This window comes from Lineus longissimus, chromosome 3 (genome assembly GCF_910592395.1).
Source record: "Lineus longissimus chromosome 3, tnLinLong1.2, whole genome shotgun sequence".
NCBI classification, from domain to species: domain Eukaryota; kingdom Metazoa; phylum Nemertea; class Pilidiophora; order Heteronemertea; family Lineidae; genus Lineus; species Lineus longissimus.
This window is the reverse complement of record NC_088310.1, coordinates 21,787,509-21,814,160: the sequence shown is the minus strand read 5'-3', so window position 1 is coordinate 21,814,160 and position 26,652 is coordinate 21,787,509. Positions and strand designations below refer to the sequence as shown.

The 26,652-nt window shown below is 38.0% G+C and overlaps 1 protein-coding gene across 1 annotated transcript in view; it reads left to right on the top strand.

The window, feature by feature from the left end:
- Positions 1–26,652, top strand: part of LOC135484225 (B-cell lymphoma/leukemia 11A-like) — a 108,781-nt gene that overhangs the window by 76,197 nt on the left and 5,932 nt on the right. Inside the window, exon 3 of the mRNA XM_064765502.1 lies at positions 1,015–1,440. Within this exon, the coding sequence (XP_064621572.1) occupies positions 1,015–1,440 (426 nt within the window). The remainder of the gene's footprint in view (positions 1–1,014; positions 1,441–26,652) is intronic.

Sequence of the window (26,652 nt, the reverse complement as noted above, 5' to 3'; positions counted from 1 at the left end):
TATTTCGTGTTGTAGATCCGATGATGTCTCGATCCTTTCAGACATCATCGGCCTAAAAGTCGCTCTTTCTTTCGAACCTTGTGGTAGATATTAGTTTTTTCCACCCTCAGGCGACGTAACCCATGTAGGATTCTAATTGATATTTACTTCAATTGAAAATAGCTGCAAGTCTACCCTGTTATTTGTTTGCTTTCCACTTCAAACGTTTCTAAATTGAAGCCTTTGTTTTTCAACCTCATCGCTCGTTCTTCTCAACATTCTTTATATGACTTCTATTTGAAGTAATTACAAAACAGCTACAGAAAAGTGTGAAATTGCCTCCGGCATCATTTGATGGTTAGCCATGTTTAACACATTCAGTCCAGAGTGCCTCGTTGCGGTATTATTGCTGCCGCTTTGAATAGCCATATGGCTCGTAATTGGTTCACATTTTGAATTTCTGAAAGACTTGTCTGAAATATATGCTAATTGGAGTACGTGTCTGGATTCATAAATTTAAAATGCATGAGTCCATCATGTGTACATCTCATAGGCCTGTACAATTTTTTTTTTATTTCTTACAAATTTAAATTCACATTTCCTGTATGAATTTATGAATACTGGTAGGACATTCGTCTTGAAAAAAATTAAAATTCATGAAACAACTTAATGGGTCCCCAATATCAGAATTAATTAGTCAAATGAATGATTCTGCAGCACCTGTTGTGTGGTTTTTAAGGACTAAGGCCAATTGTGAAACATGTCCGGAGTAAGGTCATGATGTCAGAGAATTCCGACAATAGAGCAACACCAGTGACATATTCATTGAATCACTATGGACCAATCAAGGCCTCTGGTTACTACGTTAATTGCGTCCGCAGGAAAGAGTGGGACCAATTGGAGATGATGACCCGAACCCTCGATAATTCATGTCATAGATCTATGGCTTTACTTTATGGATCCTTCCTTCCAATAACTGTAAGATTTACCAAATTTAACAGTGGCCTAATGTCTTTCTTATCTTTATCTTTTCAGTGGACTCAGTGGATTCGGATGTGCTTATCTGCGGGGAATGCCAGACAGAATTCGCTCTAAACGATATAGTCCGCTTCATAAAACACAAAGTCAAACATTTGAACAAGGAAAATTGTCAGCCCTACGACTCGGACGATAACTTAGAAAATGACGAGGACGGTGAAAATATGTTGATAAATAATCACAGGCCTAGCATATCTGCACCAATGGGCAGGAAAGGTACGCCCGAGTTACGCGACAAGATGTCACCACGGCCCGCTCATCTTCAAAATGTCCCCATAAACTTAAGCATGGACATCGACGACAATGCTCAAGAGCTCAAGGAAAACGATTTGAAATCTGATTTCTGTTCAAAAGACGACAAGGGAACGTGCACGGCTCCCAGACCAAAACAAGTGGACGCTGAATCTAATACTACAAATACAGGTACATATGAATTCTTATTAATCATTCTCAATATACATGTATAGTTCTATCAAAAGTACCTGTCAAGTTCAAAATCATACCTAAAGTACATTTTATTTCGTATCTGTCAGATACTCATCCCTCTAAATATTTCCAGATCATTTAACAAATCGGGTATTTCCCCCGATATTTTAATACGAAGTCAGATTTTTCGAGTGTTCATAGAGTGGGTTAAACTGCTTACTACCGACTAGGCATAAGATGAGCCTTGTGAAAGTAAAGAAACCGGTCTTTCAGAGTATCCTGTTGTTCAAGATGGAATGTGATCGCCTCTTCTCCAACATGCAACTCCTCTATTGGCTAAGCATCAGACATAGTACCTTCTGGAGATCGGCCAGAATACTCCTATCCTTGTTACAATATCCGTTCGACTTTTGAAAAGATCATGGCCCTTTTTATCTCGGTTCGTCCATTTGATCAGAAGAATCTCAATGCGCAGATTAGCATAATCACATGACATTGCGATAAAAAACATCACTGTCAAAGCAATGGGCTAAACGGTAACAGGAACCTGGCCTGCCTACTTGTATATTGTGAAGATCAGAGACGAAGCAGTCGCTACGTCGTGTTCGTCTTAATATCGATCTAGAGAAAAAAATACATTTGTTCTTCACAAGCATGTTGAAGTCCTACAAAGGGCATCAAAGCGGGAAAACATTATCCCATTTTGTGACAGAAGAATCTCTTTATGTACGGACAATTTGATGTCGATGGTCTATTGCAGGCCAGAAGGAACAGCGTCTGATGTTCAGCAATTGGAAGAAAGCATGTTACAGCGTTGATGAAAATCATTCTTGTACTTGTTAGCAGAAGACGAACAACGCAGATGGAGACTCGAGATTAAGCTCTCTTCTTGTCCTTCTTTACGGATTATTAGATTCGTGAATTATTGTTACAGAGGTTGTCGTAATTGCCGATTATATGACAGATGACCTTCTATTTCGTACCATCTTTGTATGTTCTGTCTTTTCAACCTTTTTGTTTCTATGCAAGTTAGACTTGAGTTAAAAAAAGAAACATAGCGCATTCTATGATGTGATAATTAAAAAGTTGGGTTTTTTTCATCAGAAGAAAAACAAATTTGTCTTAAGTGAAATGGTGTATTTTATTTCCTCATTGGTGTTTGGGGAGAATGTTTGCAGAAAATTTAAGATGTTCAATTTTTCTACCATTTTCTCTGAGAATTGTGGAGAAGTATTTTGGTATTTTCATGAAGATACATAACCTTTGTTAGTCACATTCCTTTCAAAGTTGCTTTGCATATTGTCAAATCCGGTCATCTAACATCGCTTCTCCTTGTGGTGGTCATACGTGACTCACAGGACTTACAAACATTACCAATCAATAACTATTGTTATTCCATGAATAAGAAATCTACAATTCTAGCCAATATTCTTGCTTAATCCATTGACCAGTCCGTCCAATAATTCTATGTAAATTCGAGCGCAGTGAAATCGACTTGGCTACATGGCTCGCGGCTGTAATCGACAGTATGGCTACAGTGGAAGTGACATCTTGTCACAAGATAATGACTGGTCACATGCATGTCACTTAACTCTTGTGTGATCTAAAACCCATCAGTTAGGTTCTCCATTATTCATTTTTGGATCAAGTTGGGGCGCTCTTTTTCAGGGGTCAACCCGGAAAGGTCAGATTCGGTGTGGAATGTCGTTATCGTGATATATTGATTTTCACACGTGAGTCTTTAGCCATTTCAACATGGACATTGACAGATGACAGCATTAGTGACTCGCTCTTTCTCTGACCTATCAAATGAGTCGACTGGCCTTCGGTGCCGACCTAGCCCAGGGTTATACTTAATGCTAATATGTTGAAATGCTTCCGCTGATCTCCTGGTTGAGAGGCGATCTGCATCAACCATCAGTGAACATCGCATCTGCCTTTGACACTTTGATCTTTTTACACCAAATGAACACAATTTTGGCTGTAAGCTTCAAACTGTAGATTTACCTCACATCTGTATTTTATTTAAATCTAAGAATAAGAATGGCACTAAAGGAAACTGACTTTTGAATTTAACTACGTAAATGATGTTATCTTCATTTGGTATAGAGGCAGAGAGGGACAGTGTGCCTTTAGTTATATTTTTATTTAGTATTTTATTTCTTAAGTGACTCGATACCAATAGAATGATGCTTGATTCAATATTCACTTCGGACACGGCAATGATACATGTACCTCTATTTGTTCCCTAAGGGGCTGTGATCAGTGTTGGACTGAAGGTTTTTTTCCCCATCAAGAACAAGTTCTACCTCATATGTAACATATCTGGGTGCAAGAATTAGCTCAGAGGTATCACTTTCACAGTGGCGAAATTTAATTCTGTTATTGTTATCTACTGCTCAACCACAAATTTCAGCACCACCAGCCTCATCAGAGTCAGCATACCCTTTGAAATGTAACAAGGGAAAAACTTTGAACATGTTTTATGTTAGAAAGACGATTGCCTTGGGCTGGGGCTGGAAAATACACATGTAGAAGTTTTGTGATGATGCTGTCCACACTCCTGAAAAAAGATACATCCCCTCAAACCATACACGTATTATTCTATCCAAACAGGTTTAAGATACCACATTCAAAAACAAATATGAGCATTGTTGTACTGTACAATAGATTTCACCCATAACTGGCCAAGTGCCGACAAAGCGTGTTCCTTTTGTTTTCTCATTTTCCCTATGTTTGCATACATGTTCTCCAAACACTCTAAACAATTAATATGATTTCTAAATGAGTGACGAGTCGTCAGCGAGCGCTTTCTGGCCAGGCCCTGCACGCTCTCCATCTGCTACCTGACATGCTAATATAATGCAAGGCACTTCATCCTGATTCGTTTATAAAAATTAGGACTTGAGTCCGAGGGTCGTTAAGTTAAAAAGTGAAAATCATACCAGCTTAAAGATGATAAGTATAGACCAGTTTACAAAGAAGTTGAACCTAGATGTTGCGTTCATACAGTTTACGAAAAGGGTTCTACTCTGACATGTTCCTCTTTCTTTTTCGTTTGAAGTGTAAAGAACGCCAAGCAAGTCTGGCTGGTGTTATCACTGTAAGCCAAAATCTAGAATAAACCTAATCTACACGTAAGGAAATGCAGGAGATATCCGAAGACACCAACACCAAATTTAGAATCTGCCTCTCCTGTCACTTTCCCTTCCCCATATGAGAAGGTCAAGTATGTCATACCAGTTCCTTCGCCCACATATAAACTAAGATGATCTTCCCCTTGAAAAAAAAAAGATCTGGCAAAAGAAAGTGTTCTCTAATTCCATCATCACACCCGGCACTCCTGAACCAAGGAGCTTTGCCTACATCAATATCATTGGGCATGGTCAATTGTTCCACATAATGGAGCGGTTTCGTTTTTTTCACATCGTTCATGACAATTCATTAGGGAGCATGCAAAAAGGCTTGTAATTACAGGACATGGAGGTTTTCACACAAAGTGACAACTTGAGTTGCTAAAACTGCAATTATCTGGCCAAAGAAGTTTTAAGTAATGAGGGTAAGATGATTGTGGACAGCAATCAAAAAGATTGCAAAACATGAAAGGAGAGATTGGTTTACCAACGAGGTATTATCTTTACCAAAATCCACGTGTTTGTCCACAAGATTCTTACTCTTCACTCAAAGTTGACAACTTGTGTAATCATTACTGCAATTATCTGGCCCAAAAAGCTTAAGGTAATGAGTGTAAAAAAGGAATTGAATACCATAAAAGGAAATATTGGTTTACCAAGGTGTTATCTTCCAACGTGTCCACGGGTTTGTCCACAAGAAACTTGATGATCACGCGGTGACAGAAAGATGACACCACGACTAAGATTGTGGCTTATCTTCTACGCCTTGTCCAAGACCACTAATTACCATGACCATCTTGTGTCACCAATCAAAGGACAGTGAAGCCACCGCAGTGTTGCATTGACAGGCCATGAGTCAGATATCCTGCTGATATTCGATTATTCTCTTTCCTAGACCCTTTTGTGGGATTTCTTGTGATTATGAAGACACTGATTCCCTTTGCTTTGACTGGCTCAGTTCACCACAGGTCTCGGCTTAAGCCCTTCTTCGCAAATAATGGTTCGTATTATCAATACAAATAGTCATACCTATCATCAAGTTTTATCTCTGTACAATGGTATTTTGCCCACTTTGGTTAGACATTTCTAGCTGGAGAAGCCATGATTCTCTAATTGCAGAAGAGGTGCTCTAGGTATCAGTTCGTAAAAACTTTGCACATGCGCACCTTGACCACCAAATTGTTGACATCTAGTCAAGATTTAAAATACCCCGGCTATGTTTAAAGGGAGTACAGACCACGAGGTTCAGGATGCACATACGTTGCCTGAAATTGAAAAAGGCAATGGCAGATGGTGGAATGTTATGAGAAATAGACCTGACACTTAGACCTCCACAATTGGGGGATTTTGATGATGGTCATACACGTTTTTCTCAAAGTATGACTGCACAGTCACTTAAACCAATGAGACGAAAGAATAAAACGTTATCAATCAACGATCCTGCGTCTTTTAACAATTAAAAAAGCGAATTTAGCCACGACCACGACCAAGAATTATTTGTAAAGTAAAGCTTAGACCAATATCTGCTTTTTACACCAACAGCCAATGCAACTTTACTGGTTTACTTGACACAAAAGCATATTAGAAGTGTCATTCAAAAGAGGCACTACGATATATATGTCCATTGACCAGTGTATTCGTATGGGGCTCGTAAACTTGGACAAATACTTCAATTGATCTCCTTTAAGCGTCATTGGCCAACGAGGACTTGTCCATCTGCATCGTTCTCATGAGGTTCGTGAGAAAAAAAACCCCGCCAACGTCGTTTTTACCGTCGATTTCGAGTTGGAGAGCCATGGCTATCGATTGAATGATAAAAACGACCAGCAGTAGCCATCAAGAAGTGTTTGTTGGTCACGAGGGTGCTCCAACAAATGAAAGATTTCGGCTATGCTATGCCCATCGGAGATACAAAAACTGTGGCATACTGTGGGTCCCAAACACATTTATGATAGATTTTCCACTTTTTTTTCATGATTGGTAATTCTTTGCTCCTTGTTAGGAAAATTAAACCAGACTTTACTGATGTTTGCGCGTTAATTTCATGCTTTGATTATCATGGTTCACGAATGACAATCACATTATCTGCCCATGTTTCGTGAACTTGACACATCTTCCTGATGGCCCTTGGTTCAACTTGCCCAATGACACATAAATACACATATAATTATCACTAGTCCATCATGTTCGCACGGGCAGCTTATAGTATCAGGAACATAATCAAGAAAGAGATATATGCGGCCAGCAAAGTAATGATATTTTCACGCTTGTTAGCCATGTTCACTTTCACTTGATTGACACTGTGTGTGGACAGTGAGACATATGGATGGCCACGCAGACTCCGCGGGGCAAGCGGCCAGCTTTACCAGTAGGTAAACATGAGCAGATTGCGGATTGTGCGTTTGGGGGAAATAAACTGATTTTGCCGATTTCTGGAGGGCATCCAAGCCAAAATCCTGAAAACCAATACCTAATGCTTTACAATGTGTGCATGAGGAGGTATAGTAATTTGTGAAAAGTTGTGCTTTTTCAAGCCAGTGTTTGGAAGTGGCACTTTATTTTGGTAGGCCGAAAGCATAGCGTTATCACTACATTCACCAGTTAAGTCATACGCTGCTGCTACATTCATAGACCTACCTGACATCGAAAATGTTAGTCAGCATTCACATAGATGAACTTATGAGTACATTGTACATTTACTGGTTATTTAGTGTATGTAGCTAGGTTCTTACACTAATGCTCCAAACTGTATACTCTGCATAACCAAATAGGATAGGACCATTCTGACATACGAAATATGTTGGCCAGTGCTATATTTAAGTGGTGCTTGGCTACAGCTTTGAGGTTTACCTCCTCGGATTTTTTTCTCGTGTAATTCTAAGTCTTGCCATTTCAGACTTGGTCGAACATTGGAATTTTCACCCCATTCACCAACAAACTAAAACTTATAATTCCGTGTACTGATTTTTTTCAACTGACAAATCAATTATGCATGGTATGGATGCCCAGCCTGGTGCAGGTGAATTGTATTGCCCTCTTGACAGAGACTGTTTCAAAAATCGATGGAAAATCATGCTGTTTATGCATGTTGTTCCTCTCCATAAAAAGAGTTGATGTAAAGTTGTACTTTACACTTTTGTGTGTGCACAGAATGGACATTATGCATTATGTATGCAGGCTATAAAATTTCATTTTATGAAAAGTTCAGTTGCTGTTTTAAACATCTCTGTTTTTCTTTCGAAAAGAAAACATGACATTAGTTTTCTTAATAGCAACAGCGAGGAGACCAACTCAGGCCATTGAACTAGGATTATTAAGTCATTTCTACCAGTCGGATAACACCCGCAGTTCTCTATGGCCATCCATCTAAAGCACGTCACAATTATCGCTAATTCCTGACGTCGATGTCATGCGACCCTAACATATTGTCCGCAGCAGCCCTTGACCATTGTCCATCTCCATGGTCAGTATCGCCCCTATGGTCAGCGATTACCCCCAGGGCAATCATAAAGCAAACAGCTAACTAACCGTGCATAAAAGTTAATCACAGTGGACAAATGTTATTGGACATTATCAAATTAATCTGATATCGACACCCTCTGCGACCAGTAATTCTCTCAATGAATTGTTGGATTCTATGACAAAGCTATTACCTGTCATGAAGTGTTTCACGAAGCGAAATTGCTCAAGATTAGCTCACCATTGGTCATTATGGTCATTATTTGCTTAACGTGGACAAATGGCATGCTGGGAGAGTCATTGCACAACTGGGAGTAGCAGGCAACTGATCGATCAAGAGGGCTTGGCCGCACATGGCAGTATCGCCACGGTGCAGTCTCCATAGTTGGACATCGTTCATTTTATTGATAGTTGTTGATAAAAAATGGTCTAAGACTGTTCGTACCAACACATGTTGACCATTTTGATATAATAGTGCAATGCTATGAATTCAATGCAAAACCAATGGAAGTTGAGTCAATTCAATACACGGACTTGTTCTCTATCCGAATAACTGTATACATAACGAAGTCAGCAAAATAATACAGAATGTGCGGCAAAGTAACGTCCACAGGGAACAACTAGGAATTCGCTGACGAGGTAGATGCAAGATGCCTCCAAGTCAGACATTTCGATATATTCAAAAGTCTGCTTTTAATTTCTGTGACCAGCAAATGCAAAATGATTAACTCGGCATCACAATAGCAAAATTGCATTATAATCTCGATTTTTCACTCATTGACGGTCATGGTATCATTGCAACATATAATTACTATTACATCTCCTCCAAATGCAAAATGCATGGCCTTGCCAGCGGGCAGCTACCACACACATAACAATATAAAAAACAATGTGTCAATTCTTTGATCTTACCCGTATCACGTAAAATGGATTCTGGCATGATATATTGTCCAGCCCATATTTCACCCACCCTTTTGAGTTGAAAAGTTATTTGGAAGTAGCGTAACCTGCATTTAGCGATGTGTGGATGGGATGCTGGTCTCCTGTTCCGCCACCTGCTCAAGGTCTGTGGTCATTTCATTGAGGACAGCAGGTCCAATTGGAAGCTTTCTGATATGAAAGTTTTGTGTCTTGCACATGTATTTCCTTTGCTGAATAGATTTGGGTGTGGTTAAGATGTTTAAGAGGATAATTTTGGGCAGCAGTGGTCCCGTTGACCAGTGGTGCCTCTCCTCTACTCTCTCCGAGTGGGATGACATTTGAAATAGCATAGTTTCAATGATAGAGGTGTCAGCAAGTATGAGTGACAACTGCTTCCCCCTTGTTGCTTTGAATGTCACTAACAATCCCAACCATGTAATGATTGACAATCTGTCTCCAGTGGCACCTGCACTTATGTAACTCGGTTACTTGGCGTTACAAAACATGGAAGAACAAGGACAGGGAGTTACCTGAGCTGAACTTTGGGCTGGTCCTAGCAATAACCAATCATGCCCTTACTAAGGGTACATTTTATTTTTATCAATGCTCATATAACTGCCCATGAGGATAATCTCACGATTCATGCGTGGTTATTCACTCAATCCATTAAAAACTTTAAACATTATCAATGCACCTACTTTATCAACACGAGTTTTGAAATTAAAAAAGGAAACACACGGTAATGACAATATGTTAATTTCCTTGAGAGCAAAGCCAATCCACTAACTCACTCAACCAGATTTCTGAACACACTACGTTAAAAAGACTCTATCATCATTTTCTTTCTAATCCTACTCATACCTTCGTAAGATACACCCATTGTTCTTCATGCCCTCCCATATGCTGCCACGCAACTCGATAACAGAAACGAGGCAAGCAATCCAATCCTCATTCAGATTCTCAAGGCAAGACAAAAATTGTGTCCATTCACGGGTCCATTCATCATTGATGCAACCTCTATCTCATTACGTTATTAGCGTAAAAAACTGTTATGAATATCAAAGGCGACTTGATGCTGGCTTAGCTTTTATGTCATCAATTGATTACTCACTGCTGGCTGGGATGATTCCCCTTGGCAAATAACATGCTTTGACCAATAGAATCATCAAATCATCTGACGGCACAATTCTATTCCTACGGCCATTGGTGCATTACCTTGGACTTAGTCAGGGTATCATTTCATAATAGGAATGGATTTTTGTTGTCAGAATCTTCTCCCATCAGTAATCCCATGTGGCCCCTGAGCAAACAGAGACGACACGGACAAAAGGTTCACTGATGGATAAATGGAGGTCTTCGTCCATTCATGGCATGAATGAGTTACGATTCCGCCAAGATTTGCCAAGGCAATCACAGCAGGTCAGGATGGTTTCTGCTTTGTTGATTTCAAATGGGAAAGAAGCTATCCGGGCTTTATTGCCAGATCTTGGCAAATTATTAGGAGAGCCCCGATGTGTCTCTTACCGACCCCTTTGTTAAACCAAACATAGCGTATCAATATCATCCACCCGATGTGTCTCTTACCGACCCCTTTCTTAACCAAGCATAGCGTATCAATAGCATCAATACATATTTATAAAATAATCTCTTATCCACTTCCCCCAAACCTTCGGCTAGATAACATAAGTAATATTTGTGTTTATGAAATTCAGCCGTCCATAAAATATCTTATTTAATTTTTAAAACCCGACCGACAGAATTACCTAATAGGTCTAGTAAATATATATGGAGCCTTTTTTCAGACTGAAAAGCATACATAAAGACTAGCCAAGGATCAAATGGCCCTTTTTGAAATGCAAGTAAGTTGATAAATTCAAAATACGTTTTAGTAAATCGACTCCGCCTAGACTGTCAGCCAAAATAATATCACTGGATTTTCAAAAAACTTGATAGACAGGTGTGTCGGCAATTTAATTCACCACAGATATACATGTATATATATAAAACCTTATTATACAACTGGCAAGGAAAACAATATGGCAACATTCGAAATAGTGTACCTTTTTCCCCGATGAAAGGGACTGTGACTTGTGACAAAATATATGCATCTCCTGCCATTGTGCAAATATGTAGCAGCATATTCGAACTTGGGTCTGATGAATTAAAATTTCCTTTGGCACGAACACATTACAAACAAGTCAATTCTCCATGTTACCATCACCAGTTACAAAAAATGTTCAATGTTTCGCCAAAAACTGTTTCTCTGAAAGGGGAATACAAATCTGTTTATCATAAAACAGCAGTACAAAAAACACTGTCATACTATTGATTTTGCTTTGTACTTACATAAAATATGGAGGTGAAATTCAATTAAATAACCCATAACGCCTTGAGCAGTAGGAACTTTTACTAACTGTTGTCACATTGGCTTTATCTGCTTGTGATTGAATCTTTTTTTTATTAGAGGAAATATGACATTTACCTCCTTCCACTGAATTCTAAATTTCTAATCGTCTAGTCTTCTACCTCCAAAAGCTATGCCTTGCCCGAGGGACATCTTCACTAAAGCTGAATAGCTCGGACAAATATATTCTGTGAAAACAATACCGATTATATTCACTTTCGCTGTTAATTATTTATTGGTAACTTTTTGGACACAGCTCATTCTCATTCTCATTGCCTCTGGCAATTTTGAGCATTTTGCTGCCAGGCAACCATTAGAACTGAGGCTCATTTTACCTATTTTCATGCAGGTTTCAAGTAGCAGAGATGACAAAAAACGGTACAGAACCTGTCAAACATCATCTGTTGAAATCAGCCTTGGTTTTGTGTGTGTAGCAAATTAACAGTTTATTACTTAATGCAATTGGCAGTGAGCTCCGATCCTTGACAAATCTTCTCATCGCGATATACTTCCATGACCAGTGATGAGGCGACGTTGAATCATCATTAAAATACTTTTCTCAGAAATTGACAAGGACAGAGTTATTTCACCAAATTGGCTTCATTGGTTTAGAGTGACATACAAGCCATCTGATGGCGATGTGATCGTTTGTGCAATTAGTAAAGTAAGTTGGTATTATGTTGGAAGATCGAAAGTGCTCCAGGTGCCACTTTTATATGTTACTGTTACACATCCAGTTTCAGCCTCGATATGGTGAAAGTGCCAATCCATGCCACTACAGTGATGGTGGGGCAATGTTCTGCATCTAGTCTAAAACAATATGAAATACACCGAATCAATTTTCGATTTTGTTGATATATTGGATACAGCTCTGATGTTATAGTTTTATGGTGGCAGCACGTTGTGGTGCCCATCTAAGCTCACTGCGGTGTCAGCAAAAGAAATTTATGAATGTTATAATTTTTGTAGATTATGATGTCAACGTGATACGATTACGTAACCCCGTATATTGTCATTAATTGCAGCCCCCCCCCCCCCCCAAAAAAAAATTCAATATAATTTGATTTCAGCTCAATAGTTAACATTTATTTATTCAGTATATGAGTTAATTGTTGAAGAATGAAATTTTCAACTAACATTGATGATTCAACCCAAGCTTTAGACCACAACCACAGTATATCCATCCCCTTTCAACTTTGAGCACGAGTAATTCAATTCGAATCTCAAATTTCCTCCTTTGGTCTTCTGAGCTGCAGCTGTGTAATTTGGCCACATACAAGTTGGTTATATCAAAGTGACTTTTAATCTAATTTGAAGCCCATTTAATTAGGCTGAGAATTGGACCAAATGCTAAGCTAGGCTGGGGCCTTTTTCTCACCCAGCAGGCCACTTCACTGCATAGGTCATGTACAAAAGACTTTTATTCGTACCGTTCTTGCGAGAAAATTAACGGTCAGGGTTTGTTGTGGACTCATTATCGCACTTTGACTACCTGTGGCTTCCCACAATGCATCTGTCAAGCCATATATCGTTGCCTGAGAAAATGAAAGTCGCCCGTTAATTGCATAAAACTTTGTTCTGCACTTTAACTTTATGGTAAAAGGAAGTATGATTAATACAACAGTGGTCTTCTGACCTGAAAAATTCCTTCAAAAAATCCCGACTGTTCACTTCTGTGTCAATAGCCAGACAAAGTCGAATATAGTTTCCACGTTTTTTGTTTTTTTGATAGTTTTTAAACATTTTCCATCAAAAAGACCAGGAAAGGTGGATGTCAAACCTACCACAATTCTTGGTACATAAGTGATTTTAAGAAATGTATGCTGTCATATACCATATATGTTCAAGGAGTATTTTGCAACAGATAAAACAACATTTAATCTTAAATGCACACATATATCACCATTTGTCGATTTCTCCGATCTTCCCAAAAGAGATGCAGATAAAGATCATGACCGGTATTTCTTCAAGGGTTAATCAGTTACTTGAGTTGAATTTTATATACAATATAAACGGCACCATCAGACGTCTTATCGCCTCCTTTCAATTACGTTTTCCATCTCCCAAACTGCCCAGTCGCAAGCTCCAGAGCCAATTAAATTTTATCATAAAAAGATGGACGAACTTATGGGATTTGGGGTCATATCTAGTTATCAATTCTGGTCCCAGTCTGCTCTGCAGCTTTCTCTAATTCCTATTTGCATAATCTGAAGAAAAAATGTGATTCTTCCTAACGATATGGTTGAAATTAATAGCCTTGGTGTGGTTATCACAAAACCTTTAACATGTGAGAAAATTGAAAATTCTCATAATGAATTTGTTGGCTTCATTAAGTCAGTACCGGTAGTTAACAAATTTATTGAACTTATGTGGCGAGAGTGTCACTCTGGAGCTAATACACTGCCAGTGCGACAGGCAATTCTCATCAGTTTTATGAAAAAGACATTTCACTTGATAATTGAAAATTATGTTTTGCTACTTACGGAAAGATTACCCCACCAAATCTTGTAAGTGTCAGTACTATTCCTTCATGGTGTAAGAGATTATATCAATTCAATATTGCACGCAGTTATCTTTCAATTTGAACATTTGTCCTCACTCTGAACACATGGTTCGTTTTTACATATATTCCCTGGCAGCAAGGGTATTTAAGGGTTTCCTAAGAACATGAGAAAAAAGCATTTCTCCTTATTCTACAAAAGGCAGCTGCAGCAAGGATTTGGCCCCAAGGATTGACATCGGGAAATGACGAACCAACCACATGTTCTTGTGGGGAGGATTACGCATTATTATGTGCTGGGGCCCTGGGCGACATGAGAAAAAAATAGCGAGTCAGAAAAGGCCAAAAGGAACGAGGTCTACGGAAGGGACTCTTTGTAAGGCTCTTTGATAATGATACTCTGGCTATAACTTATGAGGTCTTATTCGCCAATGTATGATATTCAACAAAAGAAATACGAACATGGCTTCCACATCATTGCAGTCAATAATGATGGCCATTTCAGTCAAAATGTTTTAAAATTTGGACGGAGAATTTCTCCAGAGATTGAACATTTATGATTGGAATTCTTGAAGGTAAAAAACACCACAATGCCCAAATTTGTTACTGTAGGGCCAGAATTCACAACTACGGTGCCAACTGATAAAATGCCCCAACTGACCTCTAATCCAGTTGTATCATTTCCTTCTTATGTCTGGATAGACATATTATGATTCTTCATTCCGCAAATTCACAATTTGGGGGTCAACATTATGTCACAACTTCATCCCTGCATTATACGACAATTTCATGTCACATGGCTCCCATTGTACAATCACAGCAAGGGTACAATTCACGGTAACTCGTGTGCGTGTCCGAAGTTTGTCGATCTTTGTGGGCGCTCGAGTCATTGCCACAATGGCAGATGTTACCCATATATTATCATGGCTGCATTCCTTTGAATAATATCTAAGGCGACATGCTGCCATTAAAGGGAAAGATCGTTTCAGCATTTATGATGTTTCACTAAAGGAAAACTGCCATATTTGTTGGCTAGTTCTGTCTAGGTTCAGTTTTTATATTTTCGTTAATCTCAAAAAATCCAAATAAAGATCACCACATTGTCTGATTTAAATCAATGCTAGCCGTGGTGGAATTATAAATATTTACTCCTCTTTTAAAATTGTTCAAGGTTTGATGTATTTACAGTTCATTTAGATTTGTAACAAATGATTACACCAGCCGACAGTTGGATTTAAAATCTATATTGACGTAAGCCCAGACTTCTACATGCATCTCGTCGTTTACTGCATGCTCAGAGCATTCCCTCATCTCCAATCACTGGTTCGTAGGTCGCCTTGCACCAAAGCAACATCACTCTTCTTTCGTCAAACAACGATATTTATTTATCTCAATTCCTTCGGAGCAAATTTCCTTCTGCAAACCACCTTTCCTCATTTCAAGATTTGATTTAAAGCCAGCAACCGTGCGCCAGTGTGACCTGCATTACGTATTCCCCAGCTAATGGTCATTGCTCTTTAAATTGCATCTGTAATGGCAGTGACAGTTTTTTTACACTAACGTCTACCAATCGAATGTTCGGCTGGTTGATAGCTGTGCGGCAACTGGGGTTGCAGATTATGCATCGCATACATAATGCGCAAGGACAAAGACACGATTTTCACAATAATGGTCACTTCTGTGACTTGCGCCATTGTTCCGACACGTCGACCATTCGAAACTTGAAACTAATTTGCATATTGAAGTCTCAAGTGTGCTATTGTAAAAAAATAATTTGAGAGCTGGTGTTAGGTAATGTATTATATTATGCTAATAGCTGGCTAGTGGCATGAGTCGTGCCGCCAGGTCATTAAATTGCGTGTTTCAATAACACACACTTCAAGCCACCACCATTGCTGCCAAATACACATTTCAGAGTCCAATTTCATATTTGCTTGGGGCTTCAAAATGAACTTTGACATCATATTTTCCATTCGTTTTTCGTATTCAAGTTGGGAAAAAATGTAAAAAATTCCACATCCATTTTCAATTTGCTATGGGCCATATCAGTGGCTTGCTACGAAAGTTTTATTTTTTGTCATGATTCGACTGAATTATTTATCATTATTCCATCTTCCTAGTTTTGAATAATTTAGCCTCGGCATTCTCCTTTGGTATTTTTCAAAAAATATCCTGTAATATGCCATCACCTCATGGCATTCGTATTGTTGTATTAATCACGGTAACTTGGAATGCAAATGGCACCAGAATCACTTTAAACTTTTATAAATTCTAACTCAGAAAAGCAACGTTCAACGATATTACATCCAATGAAATCCTTTAGGGGCACTGGAGTGACACCTGCTGAGTTACGCTGGGACTAAAATGCCACGAAGGCACAGTCGATGGAAACATAATCTCTAGATGATTGCAAATAAAGTGTTGGACGTACAAATACAAAACGCTATAATTTGATAGTCATCATAAAAAGGGACGATAGTTCATTAAATAAAAAGCTCGAGGCATTTTGATGAAATCACTACTGTCACAATGGGTGTTTCTTATTTAGTTCTTTTGTTCTTATTCTTATTTTATGTTGTTTAGCATGTTTAATCACGTTTTATGGAAAAATATCATTTTCTCCACTAAAAACGTTACCTTATATTTACTAAGATGTGTCTTCCGTTCAATAGACTGAGCTGAAATCCGTATATTTGTTTAAGATTTGTAACAAATTTTTGTATAATTTCAATAATGATATCGATAATTCATGAATATTTGAAATTGTTTGGATTCTTTCAATAAAAGAATAGTTGAAAATCATATAGAGTACATGACAACAATAAGAATCAACAGATTTAATGAATGCGAAATCAAACATGATATGTACTTGGTATCAATAAATGTTTAGATTATCTGAACTTTAACATTTAAACATTTAACCATTGATGCACTGGTGTGATGAATAATAAAAAGGTCGAGTGAAGTCTTTTTTTTCAATCAAGCCAAGTATATACACTTGAAAATCCCTTCAATTTGGTAGTCAATGAGAATATTTAACCCCTTATTGAGAGGTTACTATTTATCATTAAATCCATAGCTGGTAAAGGTTGCAAGATTATTAAGAATGCACAATATATGAGCTCGGCATTATTTGCCATTTCTTAAGAATGTAGTGGGAAATGTGAAGTGATTGGGACCACTGTCGACATGTGACAAAATATCTGAAAAATTGCATATTTGAATTATCAAGGTTAGAATTCTGATGCCAGTTGAAATCGTACGATATTAAGTCAATGAATATTTTTTGATAAAAGCCTCGAGTTAAAAAATGTGTCCGCAAGCGAGCCAATATCAATGGTATTGGTCGCTTGAGTTTTTAGATTTTGCTGGTTGCTGGATTGATTTTGCGCAGTGAACAATTGATCTTATGAAGAAAAATTGACAAAGGTTTTACTCCACTTGGGTTGAGGATTTGCTCAGCGTTTTTTACTGTAAAGTGTTTTTTCTCGAAAATCTGAATATCATTGTTTGGCCTTTAACGCATTTGAGCAGGCTTGCCAATCCTGACATCATGAAATTTTTATTTCAGTGGTTAGCTTTCAACAAAATTGTTAGTTTTTACATGCCATGGAAGAAAAATATATGGCATAGAAGAAAGGGTATGCCTTGGTGGCAGATAATATATTTGATTCAGCACAATGACCAAGCCAAGAGGAAAATTCCCGTAAGGATAAGTTAGTTCTCTATTCTCAGATGACCAATGAAGTCTTGTCGAGTACTAGGGAGACAAGTTGACACCAAAGAAATTGTGGCTTAGTTTGGTCATGGAGAAAATGACTTCTTTCCAATCAGTTAGTCATTTAAGTTGAAATAAGCTTTCCTCATGAATAAGTCCTAGAGGTCAGAGGTATTTTTCGTATGACTTTCGTCTACTCTTTCGCATATAATATCGCGACCAGCCACTTCAGTCTGCAGGGAGAATTAGGAAGCTGTTATGACATGAATGGATTATAACTACAAATTACTGGAAGTTGGATCCTGCTGTTGTCAAATTATTCCTACACGTTTTATACACGTGAGCAGCAGCTATTGACAATTTAATTTGAAAAATTATTGATCTAAGAAAGCGATTTTCGGTTCGTTTCAGTAAGGGTTTATTCTTTCTGGGGAAGGAAATTAAAAAAAGTAACATGTCGAAAATACTGAAGTCTGGTTGTTTCATCCAATTAAGATATCGGAACAAAAACAGATTTGTGGTGTTGAGCCCCATTAATGTATTCATAAAGCAGAAGGTGCAGAAATGTGAAAGACAGATCCTGGCTACAATCAGGGTTCTCAATGTTGTGTGTACGTACCCATCAAACGAAATAGCTGTCATGTGATTGGCCCCCATCTTTACACTGTGTGGTAATGTCATCTTTTCTGAATTTTTTCATGCCAGCCTAATAATTTTCCCGATATCACACCCTGGCACTCTATGTGATATGTCAGATACCACGTCGCTAATGCTAACATAAGAAGGCTGTCTTATTATTTTTATCCATAGAGGTCCTTTACATGGTACTGGTTCTTGGGTCTGTGAAACAAGACCTGTTTGGAATGCATATAGAGGTGTTGTCAGCTCAATGGAGGTCATGTTGATACCCGGGGTCAAAATTAGCATCCTCTAGTAGGAAAAGGCAAGGTAGTGGGATTCTTCTAAATTTTTTATGCTTTTCGCATTTCTTGAGAAATAGGCGCTCTATGTTATTTTGTTTTGTATAAATCCTTACAGAAGTTTGTTTCAATAGTCTGACGTAAAAAACAATCCATGCATGTGTATTATTCGCAAAATGGCAAAATACCAACTTCTATGGCTTTGGTTACAGGGACATAACCAGGGGTGGCACAGTGGAAATCCCCCTCCAACATTTTGTTTGAGAAAGGTCTTTGAAATTGACAATGAATTACGGGGAATTGACACCTACGTTCTTTTACAGACTCCTGGACCCACCCCTGAATTAGTTAATGGAAAGAGTATTTTCTGATCTCTAGCAATTCTTAACATGTGTATACTTTCAATCATTTCTCAATGACAAGCATTGATATATTGTTTTTCTTGGCCTGAAACTAAAGTGAAATATGTCGCCTAACAAGATGCTGCACAACACGACCTTCATTTCAGTTGGTGTTGTGTAAAGATGCTCGTACCGTTACCATGGCAACCGTTTCAACCCCATGCCATTTTGTGTGGGATTAAATAATGTCATGTACAGCAGAATGAAATTGTGGTCGTCTTTTAAAAAGTCTTTGACAAAATTTTGAATTGCCCATGACTGTTCTTGCACATAATGGTCATGTTGCTGCGCCGTTCATGCAACGTTCTTAGTTCATGACATTTGCCATAAACATCATGGTGTGCCAGAAGCAATGTATGTTATCAGCTTTTGTTGATGAAATTGAAGTGTTTAGAAGCACTTAGTCAGTCAAGTTGGCTTATGAGCGTATCTTTTGTGCTGTCTATAGGTGTTGCAATTGGAATCAATGTGCAGATCACCTGCAGGGGTGTGAATCAAGCGTGTAGCTTTAAAAGTGCAATATTGGGGGGGGGGGGGGGCTTAGTAGATGCTCTGAAGCCTGGCCGGGAGAAAAATGTGTTTTACTTTATTTTGGAAGGGAATTCAATAATTGTAAGACTTGAATTGTTTTCATTCTGGCTATTCATTAGGTAAATGTAAACATGCTTGCAACAACACATTTGATTTAGGCACCTTCTGCCCTTGGATTGAGGAATATGGTCAGTGGACCAACTGCCTAGTTCTTATATCTTATCTAGATAATGCACATACTTGTCAGCATTGATATGTACTATACTGTAGAGTATATGCTTGACATTCTGGGCTCTGGACACTGTTTTCCTGAGAGCTGATATCTATACCATATTCCGCAACCTTACATCTATACTCGGATGACTTGTTAATGAAGTCATCTCTAAAGTATTGATAATTACTACGATCAGCTAGTCAAAATAAGGATTAAGTATTCATGATTTCCATTAACCACTACTGCCATCTTTGCAAGACATAGGTGGTACATCCTCTTGCAAACAGAGAGGCGATCATGTCAAGCAACACATCTATATCGTGCTGGTCAACACGATGAACTCTATTTCCCCTTCATCATTATCTCCTGTTTCAGGGAGCTGCAGCTGACAGATCAACGAGAAATGGACATCTTCAGATTCGGTAGTTATAGATACCAATAAGACAGGAATAGCTGTTGATTTGATCATGATATTGTGAGCAAGTTAAGAAGTTATAGTATTTATCTCTCAATTTCAAAACTTAACTTATGAACTTTAGGCACGGGGCTTATGAACATCACTTACAACAAGCCCCTGACTGTGATTACAACGACCTCAGGACGCCCAGCTCAGAGAGTAACAAAAATTGCTTAAATGATAATACCATTCGCGGCTTTCAATATTCTAAAACATATCTACGTGTAAATGGTCAAGTGTCCAATTGAACTTCCACGAAATACCATTTTGGTGATATCAAAAGAGGAAAATTGCACTTTATATGAAAAATCTGTTTGATGTACTTCATTGTCCACTTCAGACTCAAAATACTAAGCTCTGGTGAGTGTTCGGTGTCGCCAATGCTTATGGCTAAAACTCGATATCGTAAATCTCAATACCATTCCAGTCTTAATTTTCTGAAATACCCAATGGATTAAGTACAGTTTAGTTCAAGAAATGTACAGGAAGTCCGACCAAATGGAGGAAATTAAGCCATAGTACCGGCTACAAAATAACTTTGACTGATAAAAAATCTCTGGAGGCGGACTCTGTATCGAAAGTCGGAAGCCTAATGGTTTGCTCGTTCCCTGTGGGGTAATGTCAAACTTCAAAGGACTTTTAAGTCTGGTACTAGGACCAGTTACAACTTTAAATAGGTGCATTAGGACTCGGCATTGTCACATAGTTATGTTATTGTGTCCAAATGTTTTCGGGTTGCATTTCAGTGATCTTTTCGTAAAATTATATTTAGTTCTTTGTGTAAGGTTTTTGATTTAATAACGTATTAGCCTTGCTACACATTGATGCTGGCATGAAAAAAAACATTAAAAGATGGCGGAGTTATATCACCATGGCGACCAGTTAATTTCGTTATGGACACTGGCTTGTGTACACTTTTCACTTTGATCTCTAAAAAAACGTACTGCTGCCTTTTGCAATATTTAAGATGGCTTTGCTTGAAACCACTACATTTATTATAAGTATGTACAAAAATCAAATGTCGCTATCTTCCAGGTAATAGTAATAAGTATAGCATTAGCTTCGTAATCAACTGGTGAGAAAATTCGAAATCCTCGATGAATGACACTGACAGCACTTCGGTGTCAACAACAGGAAAACTCAAACCCTCAAGCTGTATTGGTAAACATGGGCCGTCGCCATGCCCAATTGGACCCACGCCTACAAGGCGAACCTTTCCAAATTAATGAGGAAGTCGACACATCTTTAGTTATCTGGACCGAGTTCTTCTTTATGACGTTTTCCAATGTTGATGTGATTGACTGCATTATTTGTAGCAGTATTTTCTTTAACGTTTTACCAATTTAAAATTTCAAGATGCCTGTACTTTTATTCGTGTAGGCCTTCAGTGCATAACCAATCAAAATGACCATCAACTCGTCATCTTAACTACTCCATGAAATGAAGTGAATCCGACTAAACTGTCACTATCACGAGTACGAATTTCTTCATTCAAAATGTCACATTCCCGGTAATAACGGACTTAGGAAATGATGGGAACTTTCTTTACATTTCACCCTTTATTCAAAAAGAGTTCAACCAAATTCATTGAAACGATCGTCTGCATAAAAGTTCGATTGAAATTAACGTCTACTGAAAACTTCAAAACTTCATTTGGGTAGTCTTGTTAGTTTTAGTGTCCTTTATCATGTCACATTTCTTATTCTCTGGCCGCTGTACACACTGTATTATGAAGAAAACATGTTCAGTGCAAAGGGAGTTTCATAGCGTTCATTGTGTAATATCACGTCTGGTATGTGACAGAGGATTAGAAAATGACAGAATTAATCCTTTCTTATTTAACTCTCTCAATTTCGTTCCATTCTGGAGTTTGTGATGCTGAATATCGATGGCAGTAGTTTTTCGCTGAGACGTGTAGAAGTTGTTGACCTGCTAGATTCGCATACACGTTAGTAATCACTGAAGAAAATTGTATCACTTACTTTATAAAAACATTTTCCCAATGAAGAAAGACTGAAAAAGCGGTTGAAAGCCCAGAAAAACTAAATTATAGGCCCTGCCATACCTCTCTTTTTTTGTTCAATTTTGATTCGATAGATAACGGTATAAGGTTGTTATCAATTTATCTCAAATTATAATTTGTGAATTAGTGTCTATGAAGTCACCAAATACATGTTTGGTGCAAAGACACAAAGGCGTGTCATCTCGAAGGCTAATCTATCGCTTTATTGCAAAATTTAGTTATTATCACAAACCACTCTTTTTAGATTCATCATATTGGGTGTCTTCCACCCGAGGTGATGAAAAATAACAGTAGCAATTATAAAGATTATTATAGCATATCTGGCCGAGATGGTTGCTTTCAAATGTCAGTCATTTTAGACTTAATAACGCTGTATATCGAGTTTAATTAGCGGGGATCAGCATTCGTCTCGCACATAATAATCCAGCGCTCTGCCTGGAAGATGAACCAGTGGTCGGACCATTATGTAACAAGAGACCCAGAGTCAAATTCATGAAGCGGCAAGATCGGGCATTCAGAAAAGTGGCGTCCATCCTCGGCGACTTGACACTGGACTGCTCACTTCTCTTGGATGTATAATCCATAGCAGCCATCATCCTGCATGAGTAAACCATGTTTTACAATTTTCATTCATTTTACTCTTGGTTTCTATTTCACGCCGGAGGCAGGTCACATGGCTGATTCAGTTCTTTAGACAGTGCCTCGGGGTAGGGCAATGAGCTTTGTCCGCACCCGTGCCGTTTTTGGTCTTTTTGTTACAAACCAAGTCCAATTGTATCCAATCATTCTGGTTCTGTTACTGCATGATGTTGACAAAATAAGGCATTTAACTCACACCTCGATGTAAAGATATCCATGTAAAAATCGTACCCGAGCGAATACAGCCTCATTTCAAATTCTGTCCAGCCGTTTAATAAACATAGTCAATTGCACAACCATGTCACAGTAGACTGCGTAAGAAGAAGAGTGGTCGCTACAAGCCAGCGATATTTTATTGATGCAGTGAAAAAGCCATCAATATATTTTTAATTTGAAAATGTTGGGAAAATTACAGTATTTGATTTTTGAAGTGAATCCATCACCGAGTATGTGATCTGCATCATCATAGGTTCAAGATTGAAATCTTATGGTGTGCTTGAGAGGGGATATAGTCGAATATTTGTTACCTTTCAAAAATGGAGTATTTGAATTGATTTTTTCTTTTTAACATTCTATCCTCTACGAAAATGTACCGTTTAAAAATACTATGAAAGTCATGGGTTTATACAAGTTGAAACATAGAGAAGACATCGGGAATGAGATTTAAATCAACGCCCATAAGACTTTCGTTAAACATGTGATCTGAATTATGTAGAAGCAATGACTGACATACTCCATATTGTCGCCAAGCTTTACAAATGAAAAACCCAAAGAGGTGATATTGTGCATGATGCGGCTGTCGTTCAAGAATTATGCAACGAATGTTCACAATAATTACTGGTATTTTAGCCAGAAAAAAAGAAAGATTTATTGTATACTTGGTATTTATGCATCATTAATGCAGAATTCCTCATGCAAGATTGGGTGTGCGTGTGGCACATGATGGATAGCCAGAGGCAAAGTTACCCTTGACCCCAATCATTTCATTGATCACAGCCATGATGCAGAATTCAGTTCATGAACAATTGTGAATGTGTAAATGTGCCTCATTCTCCTCTTCCAATCCGATTAACCTGTCCCCTGTGCTTGCGTAACTAGCTTTGTTACGTCGATTTACGCTGGTCGCCATCTTGGCAGAGATGTGGGTGCCATACGTCACGTGCACGCCGGAGCAGACATATTGTCTTGTTTCAAATCTTTAACAGTTATTTTCGTGTTAGTCCAAACTTCAGGGGGTATCATTATAGATCATAAAGATAGAGAATGTAATCATATCCCTTTTCAGGTAGCAACCTGAAACGCACAAGAAACACCAGCATATGCACCAAATGTTATCTGATTAAAGCCGAGCCCGTATTACTTTTTCAAATTGGAATCATTTTTGAACGGCGATCATCAGACATATCACACTTAATTGTATAGTGAAAATAGGTATCAAAATTAATATCAGGATTCTTAACAATGTTGTACAGTAAGAAGAATAGCGTCCGTAAAAATCTGCTCAATTATTTAAATAACGCCGACATTTTTCCACAGAACATTCTTTGACGACGTCTTCAATGATCTATATTACTATTGAGTTTTCAGTTTATACTTCTTTTCTGCTTTGACAACAAGGCGTGTCTGACGTTTAAGACCTCATTCAAGACTATATCATAATTCAGTGACTCGACTTTTTATTTTGCTGTCTGTGTGACTGGTTGGGTTGCCAAGACCCCTCACTGAGAACTAAGGATATATTGCCTGATCATCATCAGAAACCACGCCTAAGGTATCAAATCACTTGAATTTAGGTAGAAGACAGTTGCCCCCCCCCCCGCCAAAAAATGCAGCAGATTAGTGCAAACGTCATCGCCGGCCGCTTGACCAAGGAATAAACAACTGAACGGATGGCAGAGAAATGTAACAATTTTTATTATCCAATTGCCACATGTTTGTCCAAGGTAGAAAAGGGTCCACAAAATAATGATGTTTCATAAAGAGTATGTTAAATGAAATTGCTATATGGGAATGTGTTGTTCATTGCATAAAGAAAATCTGACCAAACAATTCTAAGTACTGGGACCCTGGTCCTTTCTCCATGCTCAAACAACCTTTCAATAATGATGCAATATGATGATAGACAAGCCAAACACGTTATCATTTCTTGTTCACATTTCATTTCTGCCGCAATTTTCTTGAAATGAGTGTGTGTTTTGTTTGTCTAGTTTTCTTCCTGTAGCTATTCAACATCAAATTAAAGCTAAAAATAAAAAGATACTTAACAAGCAAACATCTTGATGTCTGTACTTGATGCTGGCTTTGTTTTTCAGCATCTTGATAATACACTTGGGGTTGACTGGCTGGAGAAGTGGATGACACAGAATCTAAGCTCGCTCAGTGCACTGGCATTTAAAAATATTTATATTTGAAAAAACGGGGTTTTTTCAAGGGTTTTCTAGAAATCCGACATTTCAAGGAAAAGTCGGAAATGTGTTGGATAAAGCAGGAAAAAGTTAAGAGAAACTGTTAAGAAGTCGGAAGAAGCCTACTACCAGTGAAACCTCTTACCGGATGAATACATTTCTTGTTGCATATCTACTGACGTAATCTTGTACGATATCAACTAAAAAACAAGGGATGAAATATCTTAAACATAAAAATAAGTTTTAAATCGTTTTTCCTGTAATGGAATAAAAGGTTGTTTCTTCATTCTTTTCATCGAATTCAACACAAATTATCATCGTTATATCTGCAGGTAAAACATCCTAAATTTATGCCCGAACTCTCACTGCCTTTAACCCTTTACTACTTTTACAGCATCAAGTTATTAAGCTGAATATTCTTACGTGTGCAAACTTGAGACAGGAAGAGAATGTCGAGTTATTTAATGTACATATAACCAGGTACAAAATCAAATAACCAGTAGGATGATGGCCAATTACTCCTCATTGTTCGACACCAACAGCAAAATAATATTTCAAAGCCAATCACAAACGTATATCCAAGTTAACTACTCACTGACAGTTCATATGCAGAGGGTTTCGAAGATACTTTTTATTCTGATCATGTCTTTTTTTCATTTCGAGTTCCCAAATAACACAGTGACTTGTGTTTACACTCACGCTGAGAAAATGTTCTCTCGGTCATAAGGTGCCACCATCGCACAATTCCTCGGCATTGACGATTCCATCCATAAAGAGTTTGATTGATTACTGTGATCGTATTTGACATGTCTGTTTTAGTCGCATTTTTCTCAAATTTCCTGTTCATATTGCGATTATAAATAATGATAAGAATAATAAGATTTACTCGCCTCCTTTAAGATTTGTGTAATGTTGTTTAAATTCCTTTCGCATGTGATATAATTCAATTTGTTGTTTGTATCTTAGAGATGTGCCGGACATTCTAATTTTCCCATAAGACAGGATATTTTGCCAATATGGCTTTTTAACTGAAGGGAATCGAAAGTCAATAAAAAATATGGTTTTCTTGGGTAATTGCTTCAGGATTTAAAATGTAAAATCAACAACAAGATTTAATGATGGGCTGTTCAGAATCATCTGTTGGCGTGAATCTGAATATACTTTGGTCCAAATTTACTAAAATCATGAGGTCACTTCAGTTAAGGCAGGTGTTCTGAGCAAATCAGTTGTTGTCTTTCCGCATTAAGAAAAAAATTCACATGCCATTCTGGTGACGCAGTGTCCATTTGACAAATTGATAAAATTGGACTTTGAAAGTGATAGATGTATGGAGGAACTGACATCCAGATAGCACATTTGCTGCTGAAAGGAAGAACTGATTTGCACAGATAATGTATTCGACTGCTCAAATTGAAGAGAAAAAATCTGCTACCATTGGAATTTAGTTCATTGAAATCTTTGAATTCTTATCGAAATTGGTGCA